Source organism: Podarcis vaucheri (genome assembly GCF_965113315.1).
Source record: "Podarcis vaucheri genome assembly, chromosome: 4".
Lineage (NCBI taxonomy): Eukaryota > Metazoa > Chordata > Lepidosauria > Squamata > Lacertidae > Podarcis > Podarcis vaucheri.
The window spans coordinates 8,261,644-8,278,120 of record NC_138762.1 but is presented as its reverse complement, the minus strand read 5'-3'; the positions used below and the strand labels follow the sequence as shown (position 1 = coordinate 8,278,120).

Sequence of the window (16,477 nt, the reverse complement as noted above, 5' to 3'; positions counted from 1 at the left end):
ATAATATTACAGTATAATAATTTATAATTTATACCCTGCCCATCTGGCCACTCTGGGTGGCTCCCAACCAAATATTAAAAACACAATACAGCATTAAACATTTAAAACTTCCCTAAACAGGGCTGCCTTCAGATATCTTCTAAAAGTCAGATAGTTGTTTATTTCCTTAACATCTGATGGGAGGGCGTTCCACAGGGCGGGCGCCACCACCGAGAAGGCCCTCTGCCTGGTTCCCTGTAACCTCACTTCTCGCAGGGAGGGAACCGCCAGAAGGCCCTCGGAGCTGGACCTCAGTGTCCGGGGCTGAATGATGGGTGTGGAGTCGCTCCTTCAGGTCTACTGGGCTGAGGCCATTTAGGGCTTTAAAAGTTAGCACCACGTTAGTGTGCTTGGAAACGTACTGGGAGCCAATGTAGGTCTTTCAGGACCAGTGTTATATGGTCTTGGTGGCCATCCCATAAAATCCAAGGGGAAAACAAACAAATCACTCAGCCCTCTGCCTAGGCTCCTACTTGAAGGAAAGGCTGGGGAGAAAGCACAAGAGGCCATTCTACTTACTTTAACAGCAGCAGCCAGTGGAGTAGGAGAAGTGATGCTGAGCAGTCGCATGGAGGCTTCCAGATGCTGCGGTGGAAGGAAGAAGTTGGGGACGACCACGGGGTCAGATCTGCAAGGCAGCGTTAAGGAAGAGACTCTGGAAGCAGGTTGGGACTCCTGCTGGTGCCGCACTGCAGCAAATTCCTCTGCATGCCCTAATGGGAAAGGGCAGAGGCTGCGTAGCTGCTGCGTCTGCTGCTCTGGGCCTGTTGGTGCAAGGCGGACACTTTGTGTGCATGTCCACAGCAATGCCTTCTGCAAAAAACCCTTTTTGGGTGGACAGGTAGAGAACAACACGGAGGGTGGTCATTCTTACACTCTGTGTGACTCTCATCTTAAGCAGACTGCTGGACAGAAGTGGAGTCCCCGAGGCCTTATACGTCTCCTTCTGGCAACTCCTGCAGCCAGGCTGGTGCCAAATGTATCTGGCACCTCTCTTTGTAAGACTAAACTTCTTTTCTTACCTGAAAGGCCAATGTATCTTCCCCCTTGGGCCCAGGAGTGATATGCCTCCAATTTTTGCAGACAGCAAGATGCTGCCTTGTAGCAGCTCAGGCTATTTGCCCGTCTAGCCTAGTACAGCGATACCTGGGTTCTCAAATGGCTTGGCTTCCAAAGAAATCGGCTCCTGAATGCGGCAAACCCAGAAGTGTTCCAGTTTGCAAACTTTTTTTGAAGCCAAACATCCGACGTGGCTTCCGATCAACTGCAGGAAGCTCCTGCAGGCCAATTGGAAGCCGCGTCTTGGTTCTCGAACGCTTTCGGGAGTTGAACAGACTCCCGGAATGGATTAAGTTCGAGAACTAAGGTACCACTGTACTGTATAACTGTTGGTGCATTCCTCCCCGCTCCAGCCCAGGTCTTTTCCCTGTTGCCTGCTACCCCAAACTCTTTATGTCTTGAGTTTTGGGGGTTTCCACCTGCAAAATGAGTGTTCTAGCAATGATCTACATTGCCTCTCCAAACTGTTTTTCTGGTGAAGACTTCTGTGCAACTCACTTTAAGCTGGGTCTTTACAAGCCAGGATTGTCTGCTGCCCAGATAGCATTTCTTCAGTACAGTGGTGCCTCGCAAGACGAAAAGAATCCGTTCTGTGATTCTCTTCATCTAGCGGTTTTTTCGTCTTGCGAAGCAAGCCCATTGAAGGATTAGCGGATTAGCGCTATTAGCGGCTTTTAGCGGCTTATCTGCTGATCGGATCAGCTGATAAGCGGCTTAGCGGCTTAGAAAAAGGGGGGGGAGGGGAAAAAACCAGCAGGAACTCGCAAGACATTGTCGTCTTGCGAAGCAAGCCCATAGGAAATTTGTTTTGCGAAGCACCTCCAAAACGGAAAACTCTTTCGTCTAGCGAGTTTTCCGTCTTGCGAGGCATTCGTCTTGCGGGGCACCACTGTATCTTAGTTTCTGTGTCTGAGATCATTTTAAATGGAAAGGAGGGTTGCTCTGCCACTGACCTATGGGCCCTTCATCTTGCGTGCCCCTAGATGCAGAACCTGGCGTAACAGGAAGAGCCAAAATGTGGCACCAACATCATCCCAATCTATTCCCCCCCCCCAGTGTGGTAACAAAAATCTGCACCACCTTGACATTAGCTTCCTGTGAAGGTGAGTTATGGGAATCTTTAAGATCTCAGCAGTGAGAAGGCTCACTGTCAGGGAATCTTAAGGGTACTAGGGTGATGTCCTGGGGCTGCACGCACTAATCCCAATCCAGTTACATCCTGCGGTCATTTGGCTGCATGGGGCTATTTTATCACTTGCAACGCTGAGGACACACGTGGAGCTGCTTCAACAAAACGTTAAAATTTAACTTATATAAGGTGGAAGAATCATCTTATGTTACGCAACGCCTCCTCCCAGAGAACACAAAATAAAAACAGGTAAGTGGAACGGACAGGCGCCGCCACCCGTAACGAACAATCACCGTACCTTGTTCTTGACTGATCACTGATGTAGCTTTTGCGAGGAGGCAAAACAAGGTTAGCCAGAGACTTAAAGCACAAGCTTCAACCTGGCCTGTAGGGCAAATGCTACCGAGATTCTGACCCCCGTCTAATGTGGGGCAGAGGTTGCGGCCAGCCCTACCACCCAATTCTGCTCCATGAAACCTTTCCTGTATGGAAGCTGTGTCTGCCACAGCCTGTCCTGTTTTTTACCTTCCCCCACCTGTTGCCAACCAGATGAATTCAACTGGCTGGGGCTGATGGGAAGTGGAGTCCAAGACACCTGGAGGGCAGAAAGTGTTTTTTTTTTGTGTGTGGGGGGGGAGGCTGCATGTTAGGCAGCAAAGAAGAAACCTGGTCACCGAGATGCTGTTTCTGAATGGAGGCAGCACTTCTGAGCCACTTCTGCTCTTAGATAACCCCGTCAGGCTGCATGGCACTGAGGATCTTGGCTGCGATCGGCCTGTTCCCACTGGCCACAGCAAAGCTGGACCAAGAGAAAGGAAGAGTCATCCTAGGAGAATTTCACTGTTTATTTGAAGCCCAGGGGGCTTGCTCAGTTAGCCGGGTGAAAAAGGATACAGGATTACACTGGGCTTTGGAGGCTTCTCTGACTCCTCAGGTAAGTCTTCATGGCTCTCGTCAGAGCAGCTTCCAGAATGCTGTTCAGCTCCCACTGTTCTAAGGCAAGCGTCTTCGCTCAAGCGCCTTCCTTCCTCACCTCGGGGGCCGCTCTCTAAGCCCAACTTGCCCTCTCCCGTCTCTGGAGCACGGTGCTTAGCTGCTGCAGAGTCTCCATCACCGCCGCCACCACCGTCACATGGAATAAACGGTTCCCCTTCCACTATCTTGCCCCCGATTTCCTGCGCTCTTCCGCCATCTGCCCTTTCCTCTTCTGCAACCCCATCCTTTGTTTGGATGGGAGCAGGTGGCAAGAGCTCTTCCAGACTACCCTCGAGGTCCCGCCTCCTCACATGTCGTCCGTCATCCCCGTCTTCTCTCAAGGGGCTGTTACTGGATCTGGCGCTGCTGGGCACGCTCAGAGGGTCGTCTTGGGTGACGCTGGACACGGGGCTGCTTCTGACGCTGCCTTCTTTCAGCGCATGTTCAGCAGTCCCTGCAAGCTGGCCATTGCTCCTCATGATGGCACGATCATGCTCTGGTTCAGAGACAAGGCTGGACCAAGGGCTGGTTCTGTCCGTCATGGTGGTGATTTCGTTCAGCGTTCTCGGTTCTATGACGTCCTCCTCGTACTCTTCCTCCTCCTCACTGTGAGACTGCGCAGCGCCTTTGCCTTTCTGGGTAAAAGAAGCAGGTAAGGGATGGCTGCTTTGGGAATTGGCTTGGCCAAGGAATTTGTACAGCATGCCTGCCCCGTAAGGGGATTCGCCAAGAGGGAGCGAAGGCTCTTTGTCGACACAGGTGCTTGAAGGTTCGCTCTTTTGGGTGGTTCCTTTGGGAACCTCAGCCCTGGCAGCATCTTCTGTTTCGTGAAGACCATCCTCGCCATGGAAGGCAGTAGCGCTAGAACACCGGCTGCCATCCACACAGGCGCCCACAGATCCTCCGGCATTCTTCCCCATGTTGTTCTGCAGGTCTGTGGGAAGGAAAACAGATTCAGGGGGTTGCTAAAAACGAAGAAAGGGGGGAAAGGCCGGGTTTCAGCATTCATGCAGAGGTCGATAATGCCACGGCTGTTTCTGCAGTGCTAAAGCACAAGGAATGGAGTGGAAGGATGATATTTGTGTCGCTGGATGGTGCATCTGGCCCACTGCAGGTGTGATACAGGTTTCCTTGAAAGTTAGGAGCTGGGCTTGCGAATTGGGATCCATCCTCAGGGATGCAGAGCACTTCCCACCCCCAATTTTTGACTAGCATTACATCACGGTTTACCTCTCCTAAATTTTGAAGAGCTGGAGCATGAGCTAGAGTTCACCCACCCTTAGTAGTGGAATGCACACACCCTGCTTACAATTTCTGCAGAGCCACTCTTCTGGGAATGCCTCTAGATTAGAAAGAGGCAACTCCAGAGCAGGGAGTGTTGGACTACTCTTCCTAGAGAGGCTCGCCTGACAATTACTTTACCTTCTTTTTGACACCAGGATAATACTAAAAATAAATAGACATATATCTCTATGCCTAACACCATTAGCATTTTTTTTTACCCTCACTGGATATTATTTAAGGTCATTATTTCAGTCTCTGCAGCTAATCTGTTTTTGAGCTGTTGTAGGAGAGCTGAGCTCTGTTGATGGGGTTAACCAGACAGGTGAAGTCCAAGACCTTCAAATCTTCACCAAGTACTGTTTCGTTTTGCTTTCTATGTAAAAAAAAAACCCTGATGCCCTTCATTTCAAGGGATTTTTGTCTTCCATTACCCCTCATGTAGCAGATTTTTCTCCCACATGCACAGCTGAAAGGTACGTACCAATGAAGAACAAGGGTCATTAGGGCTTTAATAAGGCAAGTCCCTTGCAAAAGTGGCAGTACTTTCACTAACTGTTTGTTTGTCTGTCTGTTTGTGTGAGTCTGTACACACTGAGCCACAAAAGATTCTGCTTTATACACTGGTACCTTGCTTGTCGAACTTAATCCGTTCTGGGAGTCTGTTTGACTCCTGGAACGGTTCGAAAACCAAGGCACGGCTTCTGAGTGGCTGCAGGAGCTTCCTGCACTCAATCGGAAGCCGCGGAAGCCACGTCGGACGTTCAGCTTCCGAGAAACATTCGCAAACCGGTAAACTCACTTCCGGGTTTGTGGCGTTCGGAAGACAAAACATCGGAGTACCAAGGTGTTCGATAACCAAGGTACAGTGGTGCCCCGCAAGACGAATGCCTCGCAAGACGAAAAACCCGCTAGACGAAAGGGTTTTCCGTTTTTCGATGCGCTTCGCAAGACGAATTTCCCTATGGGCTTGCTTTGCAAGACGAAAACGTCTTGCAAGTCTTGCGATTTTTTTCGCTCCCCCCCTTTTTTCTAAGCCGCTAATAGCCTTTTAGCCGCTAAGCCGCTAAGCCTTTAATAGCCGCTAAACCGCTAATAGCGCTAATCCGCTAATAGGGTTGCTTCGCAAGACGAAAAAACTGCTAGACGAAGAGACTCGCGGAACGGATTATTTTCGTCTTGCGAGGCACCACTGTATAAGTGTACCAGGTTGGATCATTGGTGCACCTAGCTCAGAAATGTCTGCCCTCTAGGATTTCAGACAGGGAGCCTTTTCCCAGCCCTGCCTTGAGATGGTGCAGACTGAATCTGGGACCGTCTGCATGCAAAACACCCCATTGAACTGCAGCCCTCCCTGGATTGCATTAAGCCTATGAATATTAAGCTACACCATCCAGTCAACACGAAACGCATGGCACTTAGTTCAATCCCTACTTTTGTTGACTTGCTCCTGGGGAGCGAGAGGGAGGCTTATTTTTCACAGTTATGAACTCCGTGCCTTGCCTGATACTGGGCAGGCTGTGTCCAAAGAAAGAAGCCAGTCAAACCCTTTACGTACATATACTGGGCACAGAAAGAAAAAAAGAAGATGTTGCAGTGAAAAGGAAATGAAGCACAGCATCACTCGTTTTCTGCAAAAGAGGAGCACCAACTCTGGCTGCCTAGGAAATGGCCCTGCAATATTGTGTCACTTGAGCTACATCACAACTGAGTGAGAAGGAGGAAAGTCTCTTGTTTCGTTGCTAGGTGAAGCCTCATTTCCTCTGAGCATTCAAAAATTGGCACCCATTCGGTTGAGGGAAGATTAAAAGGAAAACAAAAAGGTCACTGGAAAAAGAGAGCGCTCAAAGAGAGATCTGGGGACAAGATGTGATGGTAAGATGTTGTGGGAACAAAAGCAGAAAACAGTAGGGGAAAGAGCGTCAGGGCTGCTTGAGGTGTAACTCTGTTCCAACATAGGGGCTCATTCCTGAGTTGGAAGAAGCAGCATGTGAAGCAGTCTTGAGAAAGGGTTTTAGAGAAGACCACTTAACTGAAACAAAAAACAAAACAAGCAATCCCACAATGATTGTGGAGGAGAAAGAAAGAAGTGGAAAGGCAGAGAAACAAGAGCAAAGAGGGGGGGGGGATCAAAGTGGCTGTAGCAAACGGCAAGGAAGGTTTTGCCAACTTCCCACTCCTGTTTCTTCTCTCTCACCTCCTCAGGGCTGTTTCTGAATGGGACAAAACGTTCTACGGTGGTACCTCAGGCTAAGTACTTAATGCGTTCTGGAGGTCCATTCTTAACCTGAAACTGTTCTTAACCTGAAGCACCACTTTAGCTAATGGGGCCTCCTCCTGCTGCTGCGCCACCAGAGCACGATTTCTGTTCTCACCTTGAAGCAAAGTTCTTAACCTGAAGCACTATTTCTGGGTTAGCGGAGTCTGTAGCCTGAAGCGTATGTAACCTGAAGCTTTTGTAACCCGAGGTACCACTGTATTTCATTTCACTTTGTATACCTCCTTTCTGTATTACTAAGCATGAGGCAGTTTACAAGCTGAAGAAACAACAAAATGGACAACGCACAGGTGAAACTCGAAAAATTAGAATATCATGGAAAAGTTCATTTATTTCAGTACAGGGCTACTTCAGGTTACATACGCTTCAGGTTACATACGCTTCAGGTTACAGACTCCGCTAGCCCAGAAATAGTACCTTGGGTTAAGTACTTTGCTTCAGGATGAGAACAGAAATCATGCTCCGGCAGCCCGGCGGCAGCAGGAGGCCCCATTAGCTAAAGTGGTGCTTCAGGTTAAGAACAGTTTCAGGTTAAGAACGGACCTCCGGAATGAATTAAGTACTTAAGCTGAGGTACTACAGTAATTCAACTTAAAAGGTGAAACTAATATATGAGATAGACTCATGACATGCAAAGCGATATATGTCAAGCCTTTGTTATACTTGTGATGATCATGATGCGTGTCATGAGTCTATCTCATATATTAGTTTCACCTTTTAAGTTGAATTACTGAAATAAATGAACATCTATCTGCCAATGCTATCTGCCAAATGCTATCTGCCAATCTCCCATTCCCACCACCCTTCTGAGTAATACCCCTCCCCACCTTCTCACTATATAGAAGGATCTGGCAACTTCTGTTTCAGTGTATCTGAAGAAGTGTGCATGCACACGAAAGCTCATACCAAGAACTAACTTAGTTGGTCTTTAAGGCGCTACTGGAAGGAATTTTTTAATTTTGAAATAAATGAACTTTCCCATGATATTCTAATTTTTCAAGTTTCACCTATAAGTGGATAAGGCAGGAAGATGGGGACAGGAGGAGCAGCTGAATCATGTTTCCTGTTCCCCATGCGCTTTTCTATTTCATTTGAAACCAACATTGCGCAACACCCTGCCCTCCATGACCAGGTGCCCCATACACTTCCATTGGGCTCCGCAGACGTTCACCCTGCACAGATTCATCTATCAACGTACTCCTTTGCCCTCCCTGTCTCTGTCCCCCCTCTGAGCCTTCTGCCAGGCTTCTCCATTTGCCTGAAGTGGTCTTCTCCTCTCTGCCCGTCAAGCTGCAACCTCCCCTCCTCCCATCACTGCCACCCCCCACCCCCAATTCCGACATCTCACCAGCAATCAGGCTGCTGACTTGAGAAACCAGGTGACTGGATTTCTCCAGCAGATGGCGTCCTTCCGAATCTGCCACCGTGGAGGCGGGGCTTTGGTGACTGGCACCCAGATCGTCCGTGTTTCTCCGTGGAGAACCCAAGTCGGGATGAGGTTTGGCGAGCTTTTGACCGAAGTACCTCTGAATCTCATCCAGCTCACTCAGGTTTTTCCTGGAAGGGAAGAGAAGTCAGAGAGGAAGCAGAGCCCTATCACATAAAGGGCCTTATGTGCAGCAAAGGATAAACAGGTGGAGGTCAAAATCCATTTTATTTTCCACTTCCTTAGCGAATCCTTTTGCCCTTGGGTCTCAGTTCTAGTTAGGTCTCAACAGGGGCTATGTCCCAGAACCATAGCTGTCAACGTTTCCCTTTTTTTAAGGGAAATTCCCTTATTCCGAATAGGATTCCTCACAAGAAAAGGGAAAAGTTGACAGCTATTCCCAGTAGTGATGTATGGAAGTGAAAGCTCGACCATAAAGAAGGCTGATTGCCGAAGAATGGATGCTTTTGAATTCTGGTGCTGGAGGAGACTCTTGAGAGTCCCATGGACTGCAAGAAGATCAAACCTATCCATTCTTAAGGAAATCAGCCCTGAGTGCTCACTGGAAGGACAGATCGTGAAGCTGAGGCTCCAATACTTTGGCCACCTCATGAGAAGAGAAGACTCCCTGGAAAAGACCCTGATGTTGGGAAAGATGGAGGGCACAAGGAGAAGGGGACGACAGAGGACGAGATGGTTGGATAGTGTTCTCGAAGCTACCAGCATGAGTTTACTTAAACTGAGGGAGGCAGTGGAAAACAGGAGTGCCTGAGACACAAGATCTACCCACCCTGGAAGAATGGCAGACGAAGGTGATGGACTATATGGAACTGGTGGAAATGACTGGCAGAATCCGAGACCAGGGAGAACACGACTAAACAACAACAACATGCCCAGAACCCTTTTGCAATGCCAGGAGTTAGCTCTTCCCCCCCCTGGATTCAAAGCAGAGTGCCACCTGCCTTCTCCTTGCCACTGAGCAACCAGAGTCAGCTGAAGGGAGATCTGGGGTCAGAGGCACGAGGCACCTGGATATCGGACAGTGGAGAAAGCCTGCAGAAAGGTTGCCTTCTTTGTGGGCTCCTGTAGAGGCACCTGCGTGGCCACTCTGGGAAAGAGAAGGCTGGGACTAGGCAAGCTTTTGGCCTGACCCAGCTGCAGGCACTCCTGATGTGGAATTCAAAAGCACCAACTTTCAGCAACAGAGGAGAGCTCCATCAATGACCATCTCGCCTGCAACCAGGGAAAATCCTAAGCTCCTCCTCTCCACTCTGCAAGCCTGCAAAGCATCTTGCTGTGATTTGGTGCGGAGGGGTTTTGGGGAAGAGCTAGCATATTATTTTCTAACAGAGCTCCTGCTGGCACAGAGCGTTTTGCCGTCCTGCCACCTGCAACGTGGCTTTACCTGAGAGTTCTGAGAAGGGAAGTGCGTGAGGAATGGGAAAGGGAATCCAGTCTTCCCAACTGGGACGTGTTGCTTTCTGCCTGCTGCAGCGACTCGTGGAATCGGCGGATGTTCTTCACGTGCTCTTCATGACGGGGCATCTGGGACCCCAAGGACCCAGTCCTGCTAAAGGAAGAAACGCTGTTAGTGATTCTCTGCTCCATGCTTCACCTTCCGCCACTCTTGCTCAAGGGACAATAACATCTTTCTCTCCATTTCTGAAGATTCAAACACCTTACACACAAAATCACAGCCCACACTACTTTCTCTGGAAAAACCATCCCCCTAGTTCCATGCTCAAAATCATTAAGGATCCCCTTCACTTAGAGAGGCCTCCTTTGAAAGCATGCGGATGTCAACACAGGACTGAACACAGGCAGATCTTTCAGCCTTTCCTTATCAGATCCTTGACTTCTCCGTGTGGTTCTCCTTTGGCCCCAGCCCAGTTTGCTGGTTATTCTTTTGGAACATGGTACGCAGGAAATAACCTTGCTGTTGGAAGTGGGTGTAAAGGTAAATACAGTGGTACCTTGGTTCTCAAACTTAATCCGTTCCGGGAGTCCGTTTGACTTCCAAAACCGTTCAAAAACCAAGGTGTGGCTTCCGATTGGCTGCAGGAGCTTCCTGTACTCAAGAGGAAACCACATCGGATGTTTGGCTTCCGAAAAATGTTTGCAAACCGTAACACTTACTTCCGGGTTTGCGGCATTTGGGAGCCAATTTGTTCGTCAACCAAGTCGTTCGGGAACCAAGGTACCACTGTAACTACAGTGGTGCCCCGCAAGACGAATGCCTCGCAAGACGGAAAACCCGCTAGACGAAAGGGTTTTCCGTTTTGGAGGCGCTTCGCAAAACGAATTTCCCTATGGGCTTCCTTCGCAAGACGAAAGTCCATAGGGAAATCTCCGGGACAGCGGGGAAGCACAGCGCGTCTTCCCCACTGTCCTCGGACCTCCTCCGAAGGCTGGCGGTGGGGCGGAGAGACCTCCTCCCGCCGCCAGGCTTCGGAAGGATGCTCCGAAGGCTGGCGGTGGGGCGGAGAGACCTTCTCCCCGCGCCAGCCTTCAGATGGCTGTCCTGAAGACTTGCGGTGGGAGGAGGGTTTTCCTTCCCACCGCCAACATTCAGAATGCTGTTCTGAATGTTGGCGGTGGGGAGGAAAAACCCTCCTCCCACCGCAAGCCCCGGGAACAGAGGAGAAGCGCTGTGCCCCTTCCCCTCTGTTCCCGTACCTGTCCTGAAGGCTTGCGGTGGGGAGAAAAGCCCTTCTCCGCACCGCCAGCCTGGCAAGCGGTTTCCATAGGAACGTATTAATTGATTTTCAATGCATTCCTATGGGAAACCGTGCTTCGCAAGACGAAAAACTCGCAAGAAGAAAAAACTTGCGGAACGAATTAATTTCGTCTTGCGAGGCACCACTGTATTTAAGGTTTTTTAAGGGGGGGAAATGGGGCAGCGTCCCTCCAGCACTGAAGACGTGGAGTGCACAGTCCACAAACATTAAATAAAACATGTCTAGCTAAACACACAGTATTGGCACTGAGGGGTTGGAGAACAGCTGAGTTCTCAGTCAGCAGTGATGTTACAGGTGCTCTTTAACAGGTTCCCGTGAAGCACATGGAAGAGCCATAAATATGCTGAAGGCTGGTGGGAGGCAACAAAATAGTGATGTTTGAGTGCTTTGGGAAGTGCGGCAGCCGCACCGTGGAAGGTATTCTTGGCAAATAATATCTGAAACAATTACACAGTTACTTCACAGCCCCCTCTCATTTGGGGGGGAGCATGTCATTTGCCCCCCCCCCCCATGTTCTTCTCACCTCTCCAGACTGGTGGCATCAGTGCCCTTCAATGGGGACTTTAGATGTTCGCTGGTGCCTCTTGTGGAGAAGCTGGGGAAGGCAGTGTACAAGTCCTGCGCTTGGAGGGCAAAAGAGCTGGTGGTTGGAATCTGCAACACAACAGAGAGGGAAACTGGAAGGAAGAAATATCTCCTGGGCTGAGCCAACATGCAGCTGCAGCTGCTCTGGAAGCCACAATTTCATTGGAATGAAAGCTTCCCCTCTAGCTTCCCTTCACAGAATGAATGAACAAGCCAGAACATCAAAGGGGATTGTAGATAAAACTACCACAGGCCTCTTGGGTTAGATATTTTTAATTTGTTCATAATATTTGCCCAACACCTGTGTCAAGTTAGTGTGAGAAAGGCCATGTATTATTTCTGACAGCTGCATTCCAAGACCCCTAAGCAGTCAATATGGAATATTTGCAGTAATTCTGTCAGTCCAGAAGTCAGAAACCTGAGAAACTGGGAAATGGACATACTGATGATCCTGAAGATTTGGTCTGGCTTCTTGCCTGTCTTTCTTCTTTGAGATGAGTTATATTTTCGAGGGGGGAAACGGCGACTTTTATCTGCCCCTGACACTGTCCGCTGAAGTCTGTGATGTTGTACCAGCCACAGACTAACTGGAAGCCAGAAAGGAGGGGGGAGAGATCCACAGAGGCAAATCCTATCACCCGTTCAACATCTGTAAAAGAAGAAGAAGAGTTTATAATAATAATAATAATAATAATAATATCTTTATTGTCATTGCCCCCTCTCGGGGACAACAAAATTACTTTGGATTTGATATCCCGCTTTATCGCTACCCGAAGGAGTCTCAAAGCGGCTCACATTCTCCTTTCCCTTCCTCCCCCACAACAAATACTCTGTGAAGTGAGTGGGGCTGCGAGACTTCAGAGAAGTGTGACTAGCTGAAGGTCACCCAGCAGCTGCATGTGGAGGAGCGGGGAAGCAAACCTGGTCCCCCAGATTACGAGTCTACCGCTCTTAACCACTACACCACACTGGCTCTCATATCAATGGTTGCCTCTCATCTGTAGGGAAGGCAGGGTGGAAAATACACAGGCGTCAGCCAGGAAAACATGGCCAAAAATCACACCTAACTAGCTACAGTAGGTATGTCCAAAGTCCGTTTCGGGGGCCTAATCCTGGCTCAACAACTTCAATCCTAAAAAAAGGTCAACAACTTTGGCCCTCACACATGTTCACTTCATCAAATCTGGCCCTCTTTGAAAAAAGTTTGAGCTACAGTATACCTTCTTGTTCTCAGAGTAGCCAACCAGGTGTGCCTGGGAAGCTCACATGGGGAACATGAGTGCAGTCACACTCTTCTCTGATGCCAGAGGTTAAGTACACAGCCATCATGACCAGCAGCCACTGACGACTTTGAATTCCTCCATGAATTTGTCTGACCCGCTTTTAAAGCCATCCAAGTTGGTGGCCAACATTGCATCTTTAGGCCGCAAATTCCAATACAGTGGTACCTCGGGTTACATACGCTTCAGGTTACAGACTCCGTCAACCCAGAAATAGTACCTCGAGTTAAGAACTTTGCTTCAGCCTGAGAACAGAAATTGTGCTCCGGCGGCACGGCAGCAGCAGAGGCCCCATTAGCTAAAGTGGTGCTTCAGGTTAAGAACAGTTTCAGGTTAAGAACGGACCTCCGGAACGAATTAAGTACTTAACCCGAGGTACTACTGTAATAGTTATGCACTGTGCAAAGAAATTTTTCCTGAATCTTCCACCACTGATCTTCACTGGATGCCCCCGGGCTTGAGCATTATGCAAGCAGGAGAAAACACCTCTATCCACTTTTATCCACATTGTGTATGATTTCATGCACCTCTATCATGCTCCCCGCCCCCCAATTTTTCCTAAGCTAAAAAGCATTTTGCACAGTCGCCCACAGCCTTAAGCACACACTCTCTGCGGAGGAAGGCATTCCGAGTGAAATCTTCCTGTGTTGAATTTCACACTGCCCAACGTTCTGCCCCTGGCTGTGGCATCCCTTCATGTCCCAGAGGAAAGAGCACAACTTCACCACCCCATGATCCTGAGCCTTGCTACTGGCGTTGGGGGAACACACTTCTAAAATACCTGGATAAAAAGGGTGAATAAATATACAGTGGTGCCCCGCAAGACGAATGCCTCGCAAGACGGAAAACTCGCTAGACGAAAGAGTTTTCCGTTTTGGAGGTGCTTCGCAAAACAAATTTCCTATGGGCTTGCTTCGCAAGACGACAATGTCTTGCGAGTTCTGCTGGTTTTTTCCCTCCCCCCCCTTTTTCTAAGCCGCTAAGTCACTTATCAGCTGATCCGATCAGCAGATAAGCCGCTAAAAGCCGCTAACAGCGCTAATCCGTCAATGGGCTTGCTCCGCAAGACGAAAAAACCGCTAGACGAAGAGAATCACAGAACGGATTCTTTTTGTCTTGCGAGGCACCACTGTATCCAACATAACCATCTCTTGGGTGGGAAAGACTTTGGAAAAGAAATCACCTGAGTGCCCCCATGCGGAGAAGGAAACAAACAGGCTCCAAGGCTGTCTGAATGCAGCCCCCAAATTAGGGCTGTTTGTATACTGTACGTTCTTCCATCTCTGCCCATTGCCAGCTGGCCTCTGAATATTCAAGGACATTGAAAGGAGACTTGCTGCAGTTTTTCTTTGAAACAATCTGTCTGTTTTTTCCCTTCCCTGCACGGATGCCGGTGCAAACAAGAAACAGCCATTCCTTCTGGCAAACACAAAAGTAACCATTGTTTGGATTATCTCCTGCAAGCAGATTTTGGCATTCTGGAGCAAAGCCCCAAGGGAGTTCAAATTCTTTTCTCGAAGCGCACAGACCTGCATGCATTTGCCAGACCCCAATATCTGAGATGAGGCAGAACCTGAGATTGTTGGGAGTGGGAGAACTTGGCAGGAACAGATGCAATCGTGGGCCAGAGCTGCACACATTAAGGCCGCGGGGAAAAGGACGGAGAGCCACGAAGGGAATAAGAGGACCCTGCCTCATGGGGCATTTGGAGTCACTGTCTTAAGAACTAGAAACTTGATTTGGCTTTGTTTTATTTAATCCAAACTTGGCGGGGAGTGACTGATGAAAATCCCTGCATGCCTATCTCTCGGATGACAGTTGTGGCCAGGAGCACATTGCCTAACTTAGGCTGGTGGGCCCATTCCTGATAGGGGCAGACCTGACCACAGTGACACATGCCTTCCTTGCATCTACCTTCGAAGAGTCTTTGGAAGCAGCAACTACATTCATAACTCATGTTATGTTTGCTTCATGATACTTTTTTCAGGTTGCGTTCCGCGGTGACCTGGAAGTACCGGAAGGGGTTACTTCCGGGTTTCACCACTCGTGCATGCGCAGAAGCGCCAAATCGCGCCGCGCACCTGTGCAGATACGGCGCTTCAGGTTGCGAGCTTTTCATGTTTGCAACCAGAGGTACCACTGTAGTCCTGAATGCAGCAGTGAGGATGCTGTGGGTGCTGGCTTACAGGATCCTACCACTCCTATCCTATACCTATTTGCTTCTGGGCATGATCCAAAGCATCCAATACATGTGTCTTCTGGACGCATGTAGCACTTCCTTCCTACTTAGAACACATACATGAAAACGGCCTCCCAAGTTAGGTCCAAGCACTTTACCATTAGTTTACTTGGAAAGAGCTCGTCAGTCCACACAAGTGAAATTAAAAGGCTTCCTGGTCCCCAACTGCGTAGGGCGCTTTAGTAATGGTTCCCCTTGGTATAGAGCTTGGGGATTGTTGGCTATACGGTAACTGCATTTGGAGAATAATACCTGCTTTGTGCCACACTTTAAAGACCAGAGTTTGCTGAGGATCCAACAGAAGCTCTTTGGAGAGTCTGTCAAGAAGAAGAAAAAGTCAGAAATGCGCCTTGATCATGGTCCCAACACTGCCGAAATTCAAGTTACATATCATATGGAAAACTCTCCCTAAGGTATGAGAATGTAGGAACTTAGGAAGCTGCCCTATACTGAGTCAGACCATTGGCCCATCTTGCCCAGCACTGCCTACACTGACTGGCAGCCGCTCTCCAGGGTTTCAGGTATGAGTCTCTGGCAGCCCGGCATGAAGATGCCAGGGATTGGAGCTGGGACCTTCCGCAGGCAAGGCTATAGCCGCTTCCCAAATACATATGGGGGTATGTGCGAATAGGTAGGCATGGGTGGCAGCAGCAGGGCCCATGTGCCTGAAAACTGGTGTGTACATTTTGACACTTCTGGCTTTTGCTTATAAGGTAAAGGTAAAGTCAAAGGCGACTATGGGGTTGCGGCGCTCATCTCGCTTTCAGGCCGAGGGAGCCGGCGTTTGTCCACAGATAGCTTTCTGGGTCATGCGTGCAGCAGGACTAAACCGCTTCTGGTGCAACAGGACACCGTGATGGAAACCAGAGTGCACGGAAACACCATTTACCTTCCTGCCACAGTGGTACCTATTTATCTACTTGCACTGGCGTGCTTTTGAACTGCTAGGTTGGCAAGAGAGGGACAGAGTAATGGGAGCTCACCCCATCGAACTGATGACCTTCCGATTGGCAAGCCCAAGAGGCTCAGTGGTTTGGACCACAGCACCAACCGCGTCCCGTTATAACCCCTTAATCCTCATCTTTGAGCAAAACTAAAGCTAACTTATTCTACCCCCCTCCCTATTATTGTCATAGCTGCAGAAAGATTTAGATTGCAAGTTCTTGGTGGCAAAATATAATCTTTTTACTGTTACTGCCTAAAGCACCATTCTGTTGGGTGGTGCTGTATAAATACTACTGCTCCTTACTGGTACCTGCAGTGCATTTTTGCCTCCCAACGGGAGTGCTCTTGTTCAGGGTTTATCGATTTCCAAAAATTTAAGTACTGCTTGATTGCAAGCACACAAACAAACAAAACCCCCAAATGTGTAACATGCATTTCTGTTGCTTTGACTGGAGAAATCCTTCCCTGTGCAGGAAGCCTGCTATTCCAATTGATTGTCTGCA

General features: G+C 49.0%; 1 protein-coding gene across 1 annotated transcript in view; it reads right to left on the bottom strand.

The window, feature by feature from the left end:
- The window catches only part of C2CD3 (C2 domain containing 3 centriole elongation regulator), a 60,666-nt gene that overhangs the window by 8,080 nt on the left and 36,109 nt on the right, over positions 1–16,477 (bottom strand). Inside the window, exons 26-32 of the mRNA XM_082219684.1 lie at positions 15,282–15,346; positions 11,954–12,159; positions 11,449–11,579; positions 9,593–9,757; positions 8,110–8,318; positions 3,122–4,136; positions 559–667 (exon numbers count right to left, since the gene is read on the bottom strand). Coding sequence (XP_082075810.1) covers positions 559–667; positions 3,122–4,136; positions 8,110–8,318; positions 9,593–9,757; positions 11,449–11,579; positions 11,954–12,159; positions 15,282–15,346 — 1,900 coding nt within the window. The remainder of the gene's footprint in view (positions 1–558; positions 668–3,121; positions 4,137–8,109; positions 8,319–9,592; positions 9,758–11,448; positions 11,580–11,953; positions 12,160–15,281; positions 15,347–16,477) is intronic.